The 19,603-nt window shown below is 34.7% G+C and overlaps 2 protein-coding genes across 2 annotated transcripts; both read left to right on the top strand.

The window, feature by feature from the left end:
- The first annotated feature begins 3,247 nt into the window (after positions 1–3,247).
- LOC126718005 (chlorophyll a-b binding protein 7, chloroplastic-like) lies at positions 3,248–8,590 on the top strand. The gene is made up of 3 exons (XM_050420024.1): positions 3,248–3,381; positions 5,033–5,125; positions 8,211–8,590. Exons 1-3 carry the CDS (start codon positions 3,277–3,279, stop codon positions 8,511–8,513), a joined length of 501 nt encoding a protein of 166 aa, XP_050275981.1. The 5' UTR covers positions 3,248–3,276; the 3' UTR covers positions 8,514–8,590.
- Positions 6,061–8,193, top strand: LOC126718004 (uncharacterized mitochondrial protein AtMg00810-like). The gene has a single exon (XM_050420023.1). The coding sequence runs from the start codon at positions 6,807–6,809 to the stop codon at positions 8,016–8,018; it is 1,212 nt and encodes a 403-aa protein (XP_050275980.1). The 5' UTR covers positions 6,061–6,806; the 3' UTR covers positions 8,019–8,193.
- Positions 8,591–19,603: the final 11,013 nt, after the last annotated feature.

Below are 19,603 nucleotides of genomic sequence, written 5' to 3'. Positions count from 1 at the left end.
ACTTTTTTAACTTGAGGTCTCCTTTCGTTTTAAATACACAATAACAAGTAATTGCAAGAATAAGAAGAGGAAAAAAACCTACTTTGTTAGTAGTAGAAATAAGATGTTCGGTGTGGGTATGTGGGTTTGCAACGTTTGATAGTTGTAAAACTATATTTTACACATTTTGTATAATTTTATGGACATGACTTGAAAAGCTAAAAAACTATAAAAGTTTCTAATTATAAAAAAAATAAAATAAATAAATGACCAAAAAAAAATGACCAAACTATAAAAGTAACTTTTTTTTGTTGATGAATTGCAAGATTTTTTTTGAAGGAAAAAGGCAAAAAAAGAAAAGGAAAAGTAGAACAAGGGGACAATTGCCAACATCAAAAGAACCAAAAAATCTGATTTAAAGCAACCAATGTTCCTTTAAAACTAATCTATAAATGTTTTGTTATTGGAAACAATCAAGCTCAATCAGTTATTGAAGCTTACGAATTTTTGTTGGCACTTATTATTATTCCAATTATCCTTATATCTAGCTCCTTAGATTAATTTTTGGGGGTTCAAGACTTCAAGTGATAGCCTACCAGTAATGACATCTTTTGTGGTATCCCATTATTTACTTAAATATTTCATATATGCAATGCTTATTTCATTTAACATTTTTGAATTAATATTTTGTTTTTCATATTTCCATTTTAGTCTCTTTGCAAGTTTTGAAATTGCATAACTTCTATTACAACATTTAGCACCAGCTAAAGCACTGCACCACATAAGCTTCTCAATAGTGTTGGTTTCTATGATTAAGTCATTGGTATTTGTAATGCAAGCCTAAGTGGAGAATAAACTTTGAGATTACTATATGCAACACATGGAACAAGAGGTTGAATTTATCTGTACAAAGTTTTGAACAATAATGTATTAAACAGTTTTGCATAACTACTCTACAATCGTTGTAGTTTGTATATGCCAATGTCATCTTCATTCTGAAAAGTGAGAAACCAGGAAAATTAAAGAGAAAACTCACATGGTTGACAGTGATTAAATATTCCTTGATTAATTCCTCTTGGTTGAACATGTACACTCTCTAGAAAAAAAAAAAAAAAAAATATATATATATATATATCTTGATCTCAATGTTAAGGGCAATAAACTAGAATTCTTTGTCATATGTTACCTTTTAAAGATCTTATCAGTTGTATAGATGGTACTTTTAGTTTATGAGACAAGATCAACAAAACAGTGGTTACAATGCCATGAAGGATGGGTTGGTCTTATTTTATCATATAATGCAAGTAATCATGTAATTTATGAATTTAAAGGGCAATATATTGTGGGATTTTTTCATATGTTGTAATTTAAAACATAATTTCAAATAATACATGTTGACTTTCTAAAAATATACATTTTATATTATATTAATTCAATAATATTCCAATATAAAGTAATAATATCAAATTTTCCCACGCATTGCGTGGGTCTGTGACTAGTTTAATTTAATAGTGAAAGGAAGGAAAGGAAACTAGTGGAAACCAATTAAGGATATTACCATATGAAGAACTTCTTCTCTTGTATAAGCCTTGTCTGATATCATAATATAACAAGATCCTCCACAATAGGGACAGAAACTTCCTCGTATTTGCAAGCTTATAGCATGGCTGTCAACCCAACCAATTGAAGCTTCTTTCTGAGAACTGTTTGGTGCTCTAAGAACCTATCTATAATAAGGTTGACAGTGAGGAATAAGGTCTTGTCCATAAGCTCAAATTTGCAATGAACCTGTTAATACAACCTGCCTCGAGTATCAACCTGCATTAATGGACTCGGGTACTGCTAACACAGTACTCAAGTTTCATAGACTCGAGTATCAATCTATATGATTTTTGCTTTGCACTCAAGAATGGGTCCTTACGTACAGATTGGTACTCGAGGTTAATGCACTCGGGTATTTCTAACACAGTACTTGAGTTTCATAAACTCGAGTATCAATCTGTATTATTTTTTCTTTGCACTCAAGAATGGGGCCTTAGATACAGATTGATACTCGAGGTTAATGGACTCAGGTACTTCTACAGTACTCGAGTTTTATGGACTCAAGTATCAATCTGTATGATTTTGCTTTGCACTCTAAGAAATTGGGGCCTCACATACATATTGATACTTGAGTTTAATGGACTCAGGTACCAAAGCACAGTACTCGATTCCAAGAAACTCAAGTACCAACTGGCATTTTTTAATGCCCAAATGCCATGTCAGACAGTGCCACGGTGGCAGATATGCAAGTACCTGAAGACATTACATATTCAAATATGTATCTGCATAGTCAGAGTTACTGTTGATTGTACTTATCATAAGTTATATGTTCACTTTCTTCTCTGATGTTATGTGGTATGGAGAAGAGCGCCCTCACTGGCTCGGTCCACTTCCATAAGACTATCCTAAATATTTAACTGGTGAACTACCTGGGGGATTACGGCTTTGATGTTGCAGGTCTAGGTAAGGATCCTATGGCTTTCCAAAAATATTTTAAGTACGTTATGATTTTCACTTTTGACCATTGCTGCCTCAATAATGCCTGTATAGTAATAACCTAATCCTTTGAATTGTTATTTCCATAGTTGATATAGCACTACAATTCCCTCTGAAGTGTTGGTATTTGGATTCAAAACATCAAAGTTTTCCTGATGTTCCCTTATTAAGATAACAACAACAACAATAACAACCAAACCTTAGTTCTAAAATTTGTGGGGTTGGTTATGGATCTTTAATAGACGAGTCAACGTTGGCCACAATAGAGCAAGGTGTGAGGTCATGGGTTCAAGACCTATTATGCGTGTGTCTAATGACCAATTCAAAAAATTGTAATGTAGTCATTAACTATCCAACTACTCAGTCATATGCAAAATGACAGAGTTTTGAACTTTGGACTATGATTAGGGGGTGATGAGTTGTGTAGTCAGACAAAGACTCTGCTATGTGTTGTGAACATTAGCTATCCAACTATTTGACTATCATCATAAATATTATGCTATGGCCTATGACTCTGAGTAAATGAATTCCCGACACTCTTGCACTTTACAGGACAACTCTATGAAAATACAACGATTATTTATTCCAATATGGTTTGCTTTGCTTACCATGACTGTCAGTCAAATATGGCTTCCATTGCGTTAAGAATGTCAACTATGGGTTGCATAGTCAACAAAGTTTGTTGAGTCTTATGTTTAATTTTCCAAATGATTAGTTTAATCTGTATTCAGCTTTGAGATACTGCATGCACGTTGGGCTATGCTTGCATCACTTGGTGTTCTGGTTCCAGAAGTATTAGACATATTAGGAGCCTTTCACTTTGTTGAGCCTGTCTGGTGGCGAGTTGGTTATTCAAAGCTTCAGGTAATTTTCTGCCTGAGTGTCTATATCATCATCCGGGGATATGTTCCTATTTGTTCACTTTCTTCCTAGTAATTTATGTGCTATATTATCCATTAGTTTGCACATTCAACTTTGAAGTAGATACTCTTTGACTATGGCCTTTTCATATGCTTAAAGAGATCACGGCTTGTCTTATGGGTTCACATCTCAATCTCTGGCTAATGAGCATCTCTCTGATGATCTCATTGATCATTGGATTGAAATTACGGATATTTTACAGCCATATAACAAGATCAGTTGGGGCGATTTCTAGAAGGGGGAGGGGTTGTGATTTTAATGTTTTGCAAAGTAATTTTTACTGGTTCCTGATATATAGTTAGTTATTAGTGCTCGGACAATAATATATAAGTTATCAGCTTGTTGGTTTCTGTTATTTTTAACTAGATAGGTAATCAAGTTATTGCTCTGATAGTAATATTTAGGTTATCAATTGTTGAAACTTCTAACATTGACAGTTCACACAATGTTTTATGACTTGTGAATGCTGTTTGTATAGACTTTTTGGGGAAAATTCAAAGTTTATTAATGAATAGGACGGCTAGGATCAATCAACATGTCTGCATACTGTCTGAGACTCTAAGGTACTATCTAGGTAGGGCCCATATATTATGTATATCTTGATGTGAGTACTATTTAGGTGTACAGTAAACATGATGGTGATATAAAAGATGACTGTCTAACCAGGGACCAGATTTTGGACTATTATTTAACAGAAACAGTTTGGACTAAATTTGGAAACCGAGAACTTATTTAATTTTCCTAATTTTAACCCAAGTTAATGTCAAACAAAAATTTGAGAATTAAAAGATGTTAAGATGAAGAATTAGAGAATTGGATATGAACATATTAAGGAAATAGATTTCTTCTGCAAGGCATGTTTTTAAAGCTTTACTTCCAGATTTGGACTACTCAGTCCTACTAAACCTTAAGAAATATAGCATTGAAGCTAGAATGGCAAATATTTGAACTCTGATGCATTATGGGGCTATTGGGCTCTCGCTATGTTCTATGTGATCTAAGAGTTCTATTTATGATTTGCAAATTTATAGTGTGGATCTTTTCAAAGGAAACTAAGGTCATAAATGTTGTTTGTGGAATTATTTGGAAACACATTAATATATTTCCATGATGAGTGAGAATTGAGAAATATTTTGAAATCAAGCTTCTTACTAAATTACACTTCTAACTTTAAAATGAATAATAAATTACACTTCTACATCATCCTTTCTCCAAATTAGGCAAAATGAAGATTATTAAAATGTCTGGATTTTAAAAATAAAAATTTTACTGAAAATGATTTGCTATCCTTCTTCTTATCAATATTTTTAATGCAGCATAATAACTATTCTGCCAGGAAAAAAAGTTCTTTCTGAGAACTAGCCACATGGTAGTTGATCTATTCAACCACTTAAGCATGGTCTGCCCTTCTTGCTTGAGCAAACTTTTGGACTTCACTCGGATTTTTTCTCATCTATTTGTGTTATTGACCTTTTGAGCTCACCCTCACTATAATCACAAGTTGATTCTACACTTCTGTGAATAAAATCTTAATAAGCAATGATAACGAGAGGCGTTAATGATTTCTTTTTCTTCACTTCTTCAATTTCACCAGGGAGATACTCTCGACTACCTTGGCATCCCAGGACTCCACTTAGCTGGAGGCCAAGGAGTGATTGTCATTGCTATTTGCCAAGCACTCTTGATGGTAACAACTGTATTTTGCGTTCTTTTTCCTTCTGTATTCTCATAAGACTATCACCAATTTTATGCTCCCATAATCATACATTCTACTTCGTGGCTTTGTGCCCATGTAAGGAGTGCAATTATCAATTTTAGAGGTGAAATTTAGTTCATGATGGATTGTCTGAGATGGGGCTTCCTCCAAAGCTTCAGGCTGCTTGTTCATGAGCCTTATTCTTCATTTCTTTCTATGCGAATTGTCACTAAAGCAGAAACTGAAAGTGTACCTGGGACTTTGTCCCAGGTAGATGGTTTGAAGAGATGGAGAGCCAATAACTGTATTTTGCACTCTTTTTCTTTCTGTATTCTCATAAGACTATCACCAATCATATCCTTCCACAATCATGCATTCTACTTTGTGGCTTTGTGCCAATGTAAGGAGTTCAATTAACAAATTTAGAGGTGAAATTGTTGTTCGTGATGGATTGTCTGAGATGGGGTTTCCTCCAAAGCCTCAGGCTGCTTGTTCACGAGCCTTTTTCTTCATTAATTTCTGTGCAAATTGTAACTAAAGCAGAAACTGAAAATGTACTTGAAGAGATGGAGAGCCAATAAGTCTGTTCCAAACTGAATTATTAAAGTTTAACAAATAATGTGCTTTATTGACACTATAATAGTTTCTAAAGATGGGTATCTATTTCTTTGTTGGATATTTTTCATAAATAGGTTGTGTTAGTGTATAGCTTAGACTAGTTTAGCCCATTGGGCTTAGCCCAGTATACTGTACTTGTAGTTTACTCATTTTACTTGTACTGCACACATATCTAGCCTATATAAGGCTCTCTATTGTACATTGTTTCACACACATCAATATACAGACTATTCAGTCTTTCTCACACTTTATATTCTTAACATGGTATCAGAGTCAATCCTCTGACTTCCTGGTTCCTGTGGACATCTCCGGCGTTCTTCCGCTGCCCTCGCCTTCATCCAGTAGCCACTGACAGAAGCGAGTCACCGCCGTCACGCCCACAGTCCCAGCAAATCTCGGATCTCATTGTTCTACTCATCCAACTGTCAAAGCAAAGGCATTGAGTGACAGAACAGACAATCCCGAGCAAAACCCAACCAAGAACGGCCAGAAAACACTTCACACGCGCCTCCACGCACCGCCTGAAGTTTCTGCCTCACGAGCACGCGCCGCCACGCGCCGTCACTCTCACTCACGCGCCCCCACGCGCCAGACCAGCCGTTCTCCACGCGCCACACGCGCCAGCTCCGTTTCGCGAACTGCCACGTCAGCCCTAGTGTGACGTCACCCTGCCACGTCAGCACACGTCAGCCGTTGACTGGACCAGACTTGACCGTTGACTTTGACCGTTGACCGTTGACCAAGTCAAAATTTTTTAACAGGACCTGTCTTGCTCAGTTTTTCGCGTAGATTCTGATTTTGGACTCCATTTCTGCATTTGAGGTATCTAAATATCACTTTTTGGTCATTTTCTTCATTATGGCTCAACAAAGTGAACGAGATCAAGACCAAGGCTGATGGATCTGTTGAACGATACAAGGCTCGCCTAGTTGCCAAGGGCTTTACTCAGGAGTATGGTATTGACTATGAGGAAACATTTGCTCCTGTTGCTCGTCTTACATCTGTTAGATGTCTCATTGCTGTGGCTGCTGTTCGCCATTGGCCTCTTTATCAAATGGATGTGAAGAATGCTTTCCTCAATGGAGACCTCCATGAAGAAGTGTACATGCAACCACCCCCTGGCTATCCACACTCAGGCAATCAAGTTTGCCGCCTTCGCCGTGCTCTTTATGGCCTTAAGCAGGCTCCTCGAGCTTGGTTTGAAAAGTTTAGCTCAGTTGTTGCTCAGCAGGGTTTCACTTCAAGTCCTCATGACACTGCTCTCTTTGTTCGAAGATCCTCTACTGGTATCACTCTTATTCTTCTTTATGTTGATGATATGATTATTACTGGAGATGATTCTGCAGGTATCCGTTCTCTTCAGAACTTCCTTAGTCAGCATTTTGAGATGAAAGATTTGGGCACTCTCAGCTATTTTCTTGGGCTTGAGGTTACCTCATCCTCTGATGGATACTATCTTTCCCAGGCTAAATATGCTTCTGATCTTCTCTCTAAAGCCGGTGTCACTGATAACAAAACTGTTTCCACTCCTTTGGAATACAATGCAAAGCTCACACCCTTGGACGGTGAACCTATATCCGATGCTACTCGCTATCGTCAGTTGGTTGGCAGTTTAATCTATCTCACTGTTACTCGTCCAGATATTTCACATGCTGTGGGTATGGTTAGTAAGTTCATGGATGCACCTCGTTCTGTCCACTATGCTGCTGTTCTTCGGATTCTCCGATATGTCAAAGGCACACTTTATCATGGTCTGCATTACTCCTCTCGATCTTCTCTCGAGCTTCATGCCTATTCAGATGCTGACTGGGCAGGTGATCCGACTGATCGATGCTCTATCACAGGTTTCTGTTTCTTGTTAGGTACTTCTCTGGTCTCGTGGCGCAGCAAGAAGCAGGATGTGGTTTCCCGTTCTAGTACTGAGGCTGAGTATCGTGCCCTTGCCGACACCACTTGTGAGCTTGTTTGGCTTCGCTGGCTCTTGGCTGACATGGATGCTCCACAGCCCACTGCCACTCCTCTTTATTGTGACAATCGTAGTGCTATCTACATTGCTCATAATGATGTCTTCCATGAACGCACTAAACATATTGAGATCGACTGCCACATCACTCGCCAGCATCTTAAGAAAGGAAATCTCCAGTTATTCTCCATCTCCTCTGCTGACCAGCCTGCTGATATCTTTACCAAGACTCACCCGCCTGGTCGTCTTCGAGATCTTATATCCAAACTCCAGTTGGCTTCCTCCTTGCCACCTCGAGTTTGAGGGGGGATGTTAGTGTATAGCTTAGACTAGTTTAGCCCATTGGGCTTAGCCCAGTATACTGTACTTGTAGTTTACTCCTTTTACTTGTACTGCACACATATCTAGCCTATATAAGGCTCTCTATTGTACATTGTTTCACACACATCAATATACAGACTATTCAGTCTTTCTCACACTTTATATTCTTAACAGGTTGGACCAGAATATGCAAGATTTTGTGGGATTGAGGAGTTGGAGCCTCTTGGCATTTTCTTGCCAAGTGATATCAATTATCCAGGAGGAGCACTTTTTGATCCCTTGAACCTCTCTCATGATCCTGTAGCTTTTGAGGAGCTGAAGGTGAAAGAAATAAAAAATGGGCGCTTAGCTATGGTTGCTTGGTTAGGCTTTTACACACAAGCAGCTTTGACTGGTAAGGGTCCTGTACAGAACCTTCTTGAGCACATATCAGATCCCTTCCATGATAACCTGCTTACCATTCTCAAATCCATGTAAAGACATTCTTTTGATTCTACATGCATACAACTCCAAAAGCTTTGTTCCATCAAGTTCCAAGGTCATGTATATTAAACAGTTAGATCTAACAAATGAATTAATACACAACCTATCTATATCTAACAAATAAAATCCTCCTTTAACAGCAAGCTATATTTGCACTTCTTATCCAGACAAAAATAAAAATGAAAGAAGGGAAAGATGAAGAGGAACCCAAATCATGAAAAAAAAAAAAAAAAAATAGACAGAAAAAAGGGAATAGTTTAGGAAGGTTGAAAAGGTACTACTAGAAATCTTCGACTGTGTCGAAAGTGTATATCTTGGGGAGAGAGGTGCCCTACGTAGGGGTGGCAAATGGGCGGGTTGAGTTATAAATAGGTTGAGTGTATAATTACCCATTTATCCATTTATAACTCGTTTATATATAAATTAATTATCCATTATCAACCCAACCCATTTAATTAGTAACCCACCCATTTAACCTAATATGACCCAAATACCTCTAAAACTACTTGAATACCCTCTTGACCTCCAAAATACTCATAAATACCTAAAATGATGCAAATACCCCTAATCTTCCAAAATTACCAGTATACCCTTGGACATCCAAAATTATCCCCAAAATCTCTAAAATTAGCAAAATACCCATGAAACCTCTAAAATGACCAAAATACCCTTGATATCTCTAAAATTACCAAATATGCTTAATAACCACTAAAATGACCAAAATACCTCAAAAATCTCTAAAATGACCAAAATACCCCTGAAACCCAAAAAAATGACCAAAATACACCCAAAACTCAAAAAATGACCAAAATACCCCCGAAACCTAAAAATTACCAAAATGCCCCCCAAAACCTAAAAAATGACCAAAATACCTCCAAAACCTAAAAAATGACCAAAATACCCCCAAAACCCAAAAAAATTACCTAAATACCCTCAAAACCCAAAAAAAATGACCAAAATACCATCAAAACCTAAAAATGACCAAAATAACCCCGAAACCTAAAAATGACCAAAGTACCCCCTAAACCCAAAAAATGACCAAAGTACCCCCAAAACCAAAAAAAGACCAAAATACCCCCGAAACTCAAAAAATGACCAAAATACCCCCGAAACCTAAAAATTACCAAAATTCCCCCGAAACCTAAAAATGACCAAAATACTTCCAAAACCCAAAAAATGGCTAAAATACCCCCGAAACCCAAAAAATGACCAAAATACCCCTGAAACCTAAAAATTACCAAAATACCCTCAAAACCCAAAAAATTACCAAAATACCCCCAAAACCTCAAAAAATACCAAAATACCACCAAAACTCAAAAAATACCAAATACCCTTGAAACCCAAAAAATGACCGAAATACCCTCGAAACCTAAAAATGACCAAAATACCACCGAAACCTAAAAAATTACCGAAATACCCCAAAACCTAAAAATTACCAAAATACTTCTGAACCCTAGAAATTTACCGAAATAACCCTAAAACTAAAAACAGAAATGCCCTCGTAACCTAAAAAATGGCTAAAATACCCTTAGAATCTAAAAGATGATCAAAATAACCCTGAAACCTAAAAAATTACCGAAATTCCCTCGAAACCTATAAAATGAATGAAAGACTCTTAGAACCTTTAATTTGTCAAAAATATCCTCAAAACATCCAAAATACCCTGAAACCTCTATTTCAGTAATTTTAGATGTTTCAGGTGTATTTTGGTCATCTTACATGTTTAGGGGCATTTTGGTCATAATTTGGGTTTCAGGGGTTTTTATCGATCATTTTTTTAGGTTTTGGGGTTATTTTGGTCATTTTTTTAGGTTTATGGGGGTATTTCGATCATTTTTTAGGTTTCAGGGTATTTTGGTAATTTTTTTAAGTTTCAGGGGTATTTCAGTTATTTTTTAGGTTTTAGAGGTATTTCGGTCATTTTTTTAGGTTTTTGGAGTATTTTGGTAATTTTTTAGGTTTAGGGAGTATTTTGGTAATTTTTTAGGTTTAGGGTGTATTTTGGTAATTGTTAGATTTTGGGGGTATTTTGGTCATTTTTTTTAGTTTTTGGGGTATTTTGGTCATTGTTTTAGGTTTTGGGGTTATTTTAGTCATTTTTTAGGTCTTGTGGTGTTTTAATCATTTTACAGGTTTCAGAGGTATTTTGGTCATTTTTTAGGTTTCGGGAGTATTTTTGGTAATTTTAAGGTTTCAGAGGTATTTCGGTCATTTTTAAGCTTTAGGGGGTATTTTGGTCATTTTTTAGGTTTAGGAAGCATTTTGGTCATTTTTTGGGTTTTTAGGGTATTTTGGTAATTTTTGGGTTTTTGGAATATTTTGGAGATTTTAAAGGTTTGGGGGGGGGGGGGGGATATTTTGTTCATTTTAGAGGTTTTGGAGTTATTTTTCTCATTTTGTGGGTTTTGGGGGTATTTTGGTCATTTTTTTGGGTTTTGGGGATATTTTGAATATTTGAGAGGTTTTGGGGGGTACTTTGCTCATTTTAGAGATTTTGAAGGTATTTTGGTCATTTTGTGGGTTGTGGGGGAATTTTGGTCATTTTTTGGGTTTTGGAGGTATTTTGGTCATTTTTAGGTTTTAGGGGTATTTTGGTCATTTTTTGGGTTTTAGAGGTATTTTGGTCATTTTTTTGGGTTTTGGGAGTATTTTGGTCTTTTTTTGGGTTTCAGGGGTATTTTGGTTATTTTTTGGGTTTTGGAGGTATTTTGGTCATTTTTAGGTTTCGGGGGTATTTTGGTCATTTTTTGGGTTTTGGTGGTATTTTAGTAATTTTTAGGTTTTAGGGGTATTTTGATCATTTTTTGGGTTTCAGAGGTATTTTGGTCATTTTTTGGATTTTGGGGGTATTTTAGTAATTTTTAAGTTTCGGGGGGTATTTTGGTCATTTGCTGGGTTTTTGGGGTATTTTGGTCATTTTTTGGGTTTTAGGGGCATTTTGGTCATTTTTTTGGTTTTAGGGGTATTTTGGTAATTTTTAGGTTTTGGGGGTATTATGGTCATTTTTTGGGTTTCGGGGTATTTTGGTCATTTTTTAAGTTTCAGGGGTATTTTAGTCATTTTCTAGAAATTTAGATTTTATGTTGTTTATTTAAATTTTAGATGGGTTTAGTGGGTATTAGTGGGTTTATCCATTTAGACCCATCTAATTAAATAACCAAATGGGTCTTTACCCATTTAACCAAAATATTCAAATGGGTTGGGTTAAGACTTATCCAAATAAGGAGGGTAATGGGTGGGTTCATGGATATGGATAAAAATTGCCACCCCTAGCCCCACGCAACACCTTGCTTGGGTTTCGACTGGTTATCAAATCAGAATGTCCACTTGCTCTCCAACCTTTGTGGTTATTTTGTCACTGCCACAGCACTGCCTTCATCTCTGTCGCCACCACCGTAGTACCACTGCCTTCCAAAATCAAATCTTAATGATATCCTTGTTAAAAGACTTGATCTGGGAACTCGATCAATTTGTTCTTAACTTGTAAATTCATTTTTGTAATATTTTAATAAAAATGCCACTTTAGTTTAAAAAAAATGTCACATCATTATTCCATTAGTCATATAAACAAAATATTAACGCTATGTTTGTTTCGCTGGAAAACCTTTTATATAGATAGTTTTCCACATTTTCTAGTTTTTAGTAACTTAAAAAAAATTGGTCAATAGAAAACTATCTTTGGTCAATAGAAAACTCTTATAAAAATAAGGTTTATTTTCTATAGGTTACTTTCCAAAAAAAAAAAATTTGGAAAACAATCTCTCTCATATACGGCGCATAATTCTTATAAATATTGTCTTCTTTTAACTTAGGAAACAATATTTTCTTTCGCTCATTCAGTCTTTCTCACAATAAACTCTCTCATTTCTTCTCTTTCCTTTATTTTTTCTCTCTTTTCTATCATCCCCTCTGGCCTCTTCTCTTCCCACAGATTTCTTTCTCTATTTGCCTCTCTTCTCTTTTTTCTCCCTATTTCTACTCCCCTCTATAACACCATTCTTTAATAAGGTGTTCCCCCCCCCCCCCCCCCTCTCACAAATCCGTCAACAATTCTATAATAATTTTTGGTATTTATCAAACTATTTGGCCTATGTGGCATTTTGAACTATTTAAAATGGAACTTATGGATATAATGGTTATTTTGAATTATGAGAAGTACGGTTAATATATATATATATATATATATATATATCTATGGTTCCGTTTGGATTGAACTTATTTTTGCTGAAACTGAAAACTAAAAACTGAAAACACTGTAGCAAAATAATTTTTAAATGTGTGAATAGTACTGTGGGACTCATTTTTAATATTTTTTCTGAATAAAGTGGTTGTGGGTCCCATGAACAGTACTGTTACAGTGATAATTGTCCCCTGCCTTTCAGCAAAACGCGTGAAATAATAAAAAATTAAAAAAAAAAAAAAAAAGGAACGCAGACGCAGACGCAGACGTAGCTTTCAGCCCAACCCAAACGGCACCATATTTTGCTCTTGATTTGTGCCACTATAGTACACTTCCAATGTACTTGGTTTTTTTCTATGTTCATATACGTGAGCAAGATGAGTATTTGAGATCATGAAAATTGGACAACTAATTTTGATTGTGTCCGTTGTCAAAATTTTAGTTTGAAAACCAAATTCATTCTTGGTTTTTTTTTTTTTTTTTTTTTTTTTTAATTTATATTGATTATATTAGGTGAGTTTACATAATACACACATTATACATGTTTTAAATTATACAAGAAATGTTATAAAAATTGTGGATACCAAACACCAAAAAACATTCTCAAGCCCATTTTCAAGATTGTTACCAAACAATAGAAAATGAGATAGTTTTTCAGAAAATACTCTTTAGAAAATGAACCATTTTCCAAAAAACGTTAATGCTAAAACAAACAAAGTGTAACTGCATTTAATAAAAGGAATAACAGTACTCATTTTTTTAAACATAAGGGACTAATATTTCACACTTTTCCGATAGTCTAGATCGTTTAAAACCAAGGTAGTCCACCCGGTTATACCACGGGTAGGTGTAGCGGAGTAGATTATTTATGTAACCAAGGCATTATCTGCTGGGGGAGATTGGTGCTCTTGAGGTATGCCCTTCCGGTGGGTTGTTGTTCTTTTCTCTGTCTTTTTCATCCAGTGCCCGCACTGCGTCAGCAAATCTTCGTCTTCGATTTCTCTTCGCAACGCAATAAAGAAGTTTAGCAGTTTATCTCGGCATCTGTCTTTTAAGTCATTGATCTCATATCTATAAGCAGGGGGGTCCGCATTCACTATTAAGCCTACGCCCGCCCATTCCTTTCAAGCTTGATCCCGCCCTTAGACTCGTTACGCTGTTCGACTGAACTCGTTGGCTCCGCGTTCTATTCGGTCGGAACCCGGTTTGAGAACCATATGGAACTCTCCTTAAGGAATACAACTCTTATGGAGCTAACTGTTTAATAAATCCTTTACGAGAGGGTAAACAATACCCTCCCCCTCCTAGAGCGAGGGCTGTTGCCGCTCTAATTCACCATCGGTCTAGGCAATAGAGCCAGGGAAGACGGATTGGATCAAGAGGCGATGCCTATGCCTCTTCTTTATCGATAGGATTCCCATCATTTGCAGTCTTCAGGGACCAATAATATAGTTTCGCCTTTTCTTAAAGTATGTTTCTCTTGTAGTAATTGCAATTTGCCTCCTGGTTTGGAAGCTTGTAAGGGAAATTGTTGTACTGCTTTTGTTTGGATTTAGCATAGGGATCCATTTGTTCGGGGTGAATATTGGAGGGATAGAAAATGAAGAGAGAAAATTGAGAAAATTTTTGTTTGGTTGAGAGTGGAAATGAGGGAATAAAATAGTCGGCCACAGTAGTTTTCTCTCTGACCCACCAAAATTCAACATCCCCAAATCAGGGAGAAGACTTTAGTGAAAACCAAAGGCTATGTTTTGGATGAAATTGCCTAGCCCAACATCTATTTACATTAGTTGGTTTACATAATACACATGTTATACATGTTTTAAATTATACAAGAAATGTTATAAAAAATTTATGCATACCAAACATTAGAAAACATTCTCAAGCTCATTTTCAATGTCATTATCAAATACCGAAAAATGAGATAGCTTTCCAGAAAATGCTCTTTGAAAAATGAACCATTTTCAAGAAAACATTAATGCTGAAACAAACAGAGCTAAATTGTTTATTTGTCTTCTTCTATGTTATCATTTGATAAGGAATATTTTGGTTAATAGGACTTCTAACTCTTTTTGCCCGTCAGGTTGGGGATGCCCTTCGAGCTCCTCAGACCCTTCAGGTTTAAAGTCTCTTTCGGTCCCATTTTACCCTTTAGGTTTGGGATACTCGACAGTCTTCTTTTACCCTTTGGGTATTGGGTCTCCTTCGGGTGGATTACGATGTAGTGTCAACCATGCTTTCCACTCACATTCACTATTGGGTAGGAAGGTACTCGTCAGGCTACCTAATACAAACGATGAATTACACTTAGTCTCACACCATTTGCGTATTCTCCACTCATGCACCCATATATGGAAAGAACTTGCACACCACATCAAAAGATCCTTCTACATATTCGTATCCTCCAAATATAGGAAGAGAAATCCTAAGATCTTGGAACATTAACTCCATATCTTCCCTACAATGAAAGATCCTACGTTCATGAGATTTTGGTCAGCTCTACACCATTATATAAGCACCAAGTCTCCTCTTCTCCAAGGTACGAGCAATTTTCTAAGCTCTTACACTTTAGAGTTATTGGAGATTCTTCATTCGCTGATTTAACCTTTGGAGGGTCTTTGGCTGGCACCCCACCGATGTTCTCTATAGGTTCTTTATTCTTTTTGTTCTTTAGGTACCCCGATTGGTGCGCATGTGGACTATCAGCTTACTGACGATTTTGTGTATCATCGTCATTCAATTTTGATTTTTTGTCCTTTTGTTTTGTGCTTATCTTTTCTTCAAGTTTTTTTTCCCCCCCTTTCTTTCATGCTTATCCTTTCTTCCATTTTTTTCTTTCGTGATCCTCTTTTTTGAGGAAAAAGTATTGGGTTCTTGAACTTATCCTTTTTAAAAAAAAATGAAGTAATCATTCATACATAATTTTTAAATAAAAATATAATGTATTGTTTTTTGTTTTACCTAATTGGGATATGATGGTAAATTTATATAAACTCTATTTTTTATTTGGTTTTTATTCTCTCATTTTCTTTTAAACCAAATAAAAAAGTTTTTTATCTTTCCACTTTTCTATCCTTCCAACTAAACAAATATAAAAGAAAATTCAATTTCTTATATTCTCCTAATTTTCTATATCTTTCTCATTTTCTATTTTTCCACTTTTCCATGTTCCCTAACTAAACAGACCATAAATGAAATGGCAGTTCTTATATTTAAAAAAACTATAAAAGAAGAAGAAAGCTGAAATCACTCAGTTGTCATCAATGACAATCCACATATTGTAACGTAAAAATATACAATTCTTATTTAAAGTGGTACTCAAAGATTTCTACTTGGTTGGTAAACTAAATAGAAAAGAAAGGGTCCTTTTATTCCTTTTACAATAACAAATTCGGAAGCTAGAACAATCAAAAAGTAATGGGGAAGACTACTTTCAAAATGGTTTTCTTGCTAGTCTTATTGGCTTTTGCAGCATGTTAGTCTCTCTTTCTCTCCCTCTCTCTCTCTTTTTCACGGACACACACACAAGTTTTGGATTTGGTTGTTTACATGATGATAGTGGCTAATAACATACAAATGTCAGGTTTATCATTGTCAATGATGCAAGTGCTGCAGCAACGGGAAAGGGAGATCGGTGCTCCAGCGATGCTGATTGCAAAAAAGTTCAATGTGGTTCTGGACTCATCTCTTATTGCTTACGTGGAGCCTGCGATTGCATACACAATATAGCACATGCATTGACACGAGAACAAGCGACTACTGTTAAAGCCAATTCCTCCAACAATTAGCATCAAAAACGCACGAGTTGTCATCTCATTTTAGATTATATAATGCATTTTTCCTTGAGTTCCTATCCAATCAAATGAAGTGAAATACGATCCTTAATCTATTATCAGTGAAAAGGCTTCAGTTAAGGGTTCCCATAACCATTTTGCATTGCTAGTTGTTGGCCTACAAGTAATATGTCATCAACTTTTGAATCCTTCAAAGCCAGAATTAAAAAGGGAATTTGGACCTAATGGCGTAAAAATTGAAAATTCGTTGTGATACCAAATAGAGAAATTGACATTAACTCTTATATTAATTGTAAAATCACTTACTTTTTTTTTGTGATTCTTAGCAAGACTAAAATAAACAAATTTGAATTAGAATCAACACAATTAATGAGGAGGGTTTCTAAAATATAACTTCATTTATTCAATATCAAAACTTTGATACCTTTTGTGAAGATGAAAAAGATTTGAAGTTAGGATGTTAGAGCATTCACATTTGTCTCATCAATTTAATATTTTAGCAAAAATTTATCTAAACTCAACCAAAATAAGCATACATCAACCTCACTAAATTAACTAAAGTTTGTAAAGGGGATAGTCTCATCGCTATATGTAGTGAGTCTCTATCTTCTCTACATTAAATTTCAATGTTGATAAAGTATTGAGGCTGATATATGTGTATGAAAATAATATATAGCTAAACTAACAAAAGTATAGTTTTTTGGATTAATTTAGCTAAATATTTGAAGAGACTGACGTGAATGCTTATACTACTAGTTAGGATTCTCAAAACAGTATAGAAATCTGTCCCAATAACAGACCGTAACAAGTAGAATTATATATATATATATATATATATATATAATTGGAAGATATATAGTTTTAATTGGAAGGTGTTTCAACCTAATATGGTTTTCGTTTCAATGACAATTTGTTGAGGAACACAATAAGACATATTTCCAATTATAGTTTTAATTGGAAGGTGTTTCAACCTAATATGGTTTTCGTTTCAATGACAATTTGTTGAGGAACACAATAAGACATATTTTCAAAGTATATAACGTGAAAATCTGTCCGAAGATAATCTTATATTTGAAAATCTCAAGAAATTTCAAAAATATGTAAATTTTCAAATTAGATTAACTCCATATTTGCAAAGATTTTTGTTTTTTTTTTTTTTTTTTGAGAAACCATATTTTCAAAGAATTTAAAATTGATAATGTGGTGCCTGCACCATTTAAAAACTTGAATTAAAATTAAAAACTTTCTTTCTTTTCTTTTCTTTTTTGAGAGTGTTTCAACTTATGGCATCCGCTCCTGATAATAGCTCTTTATCATTAAACCAAGATATCAATCGGTTTTTGGTAGAGACAGAAATTGAACTCTAGATCTCTTATTCAACCATCAGAGACTTTACCAGTTGAGCTAACTATAATCCACAAGAACCTCCTTAATAACTAGTTAATGTAAGTTTAAGTTAATTTAAGTGTATGTTCGGTAGACCGTAATAAGCACTGTAATATAATAGTTATTTAATTTGGTTTAGCTATTCAGTAGTTTGCTTATATTTTTATTACAAGGATTAGTCATTCCTCCTAAAAAATAAATAAATAAATAAAAGAAGATTAGTCATTCCTTATGAATAATTTTTTTTTTTTAAAGTTTCAAACTCATGGCGCCCACTCCTGATGATACCTTTTTATCATCAAATTAAGACACCAATCATTTTTTGTAATAGCTATTCATTAGAAGGCGTATTAATTTCTAAAATTAATATATTTCTAAATTTTTTTAAAAAAACTTTCCATATATACATAATAATTATGAAAATAAAAAGTAATAAATAATAAATAATCTTTCTTTCAAATTTAAAAAATATTATTTTTTAGGAAATATTAATATACGAGTAAGATATTTCCTAAAAAATATCTTAAGTTTTATTCTAATGTTACAATTTAGATAATTTGATTTAAAGATTCTATTATCTTCAGGGTTCTATTATTGTATTGTCACCAAACAAAAGAATAGTAATAAGTATTACATTACAAAATCAAGTATTCTTATTCCTATGTAATCACTAGTATAATCTACCAAACATGCCCTAAGTGTTAATTCCTTGAGCAACACACAGTTTACTTCCGCGTGGTATATAAGTAATTGGTAATTGTGTTTTATATTAAAATTTCCTATGAAACAATACCTTTGTGGTATGTTTGGATGACATCATTTGGGCAATTGGATTTGGATTTGGGTGATTAAAATCCAAATAACTTGTTTGGGAAGTTTAAAAAGGGTCAAGGATTTAGATTTGACAAATCCATCAAGAATTTTAAACCTTTTAAGTGCTTGGATTTGAAATAACTACTAAAATCAATGAATTTGAAATCCTTTAATTTCAAATCTATTAATTTAAAATTCAAATTCAAATCCAAGTTCCCAAATGCAACCTTAACATTCAAATATTAAGAGATGGGTGTATATGAGAGTGTAAACTAGTAATGTCACATACACATCCATTGGGACCAATTAAGTAAGCACACTTGGAATTTACTTAAACCAAGTTATCATGCATGCATGACATGTGGAATCCACTTGCACCAAACTATCATACATGCATGAAATGTGGAATCCAATTACACCAAACTATCATGCATGCATGACATCTGGAATTCAATTACACCAAGCTATCATGCATGCAATGTGGAATCCACTTACACCAAGCTATATATCATCCAAGCTATCATGCATGTGTGACATCTGGACTCCACTTACACCAAGCTACCATGCATGTGAGACATCTATAATTCCTCTAAGTAACATTGTTTGAATGTATTAAAATAAAGAAATGAAAGGTAAGTAACATAAAGGAAAATGAATGGAATAATTTTAAGACAATATTATTATATTAGACCCCTATTTTAAAATAAAATCCTGAATATCTAAGGCTATTTTTGGATTTTTAGTGAAAATCTCATTAAACTTAATTTCATTCCCTTTGATTCCTCCCAAATTTGGGGTAAAAAAAAAAAAGGTTTTGAGGAAATAGAGAGGAAATGTTCCCTCATACCCATTCTATTTCCTCTCACTTAAACTACCAAATAAGATAACAATCTTTCCATTCTCTTCATTAA

This window comes from Quercus robur, chromosome 3 (assembly GCF_932294415.1).
Source record: "Quercus robur chromosome 3, dhQueRobu3.1, whole genome shotgun sequence".
NCBI classification, from domain to species: domain Eukaryota; kingdom Viridiplantae; phylum Streptophyta; class Magnoliopsida; order Fagales; family Fagaceae; genus Quercus; species Quercus robur.
This window is presented reverse-complemented; position numbering and strand designations above follow the sequence as displayed.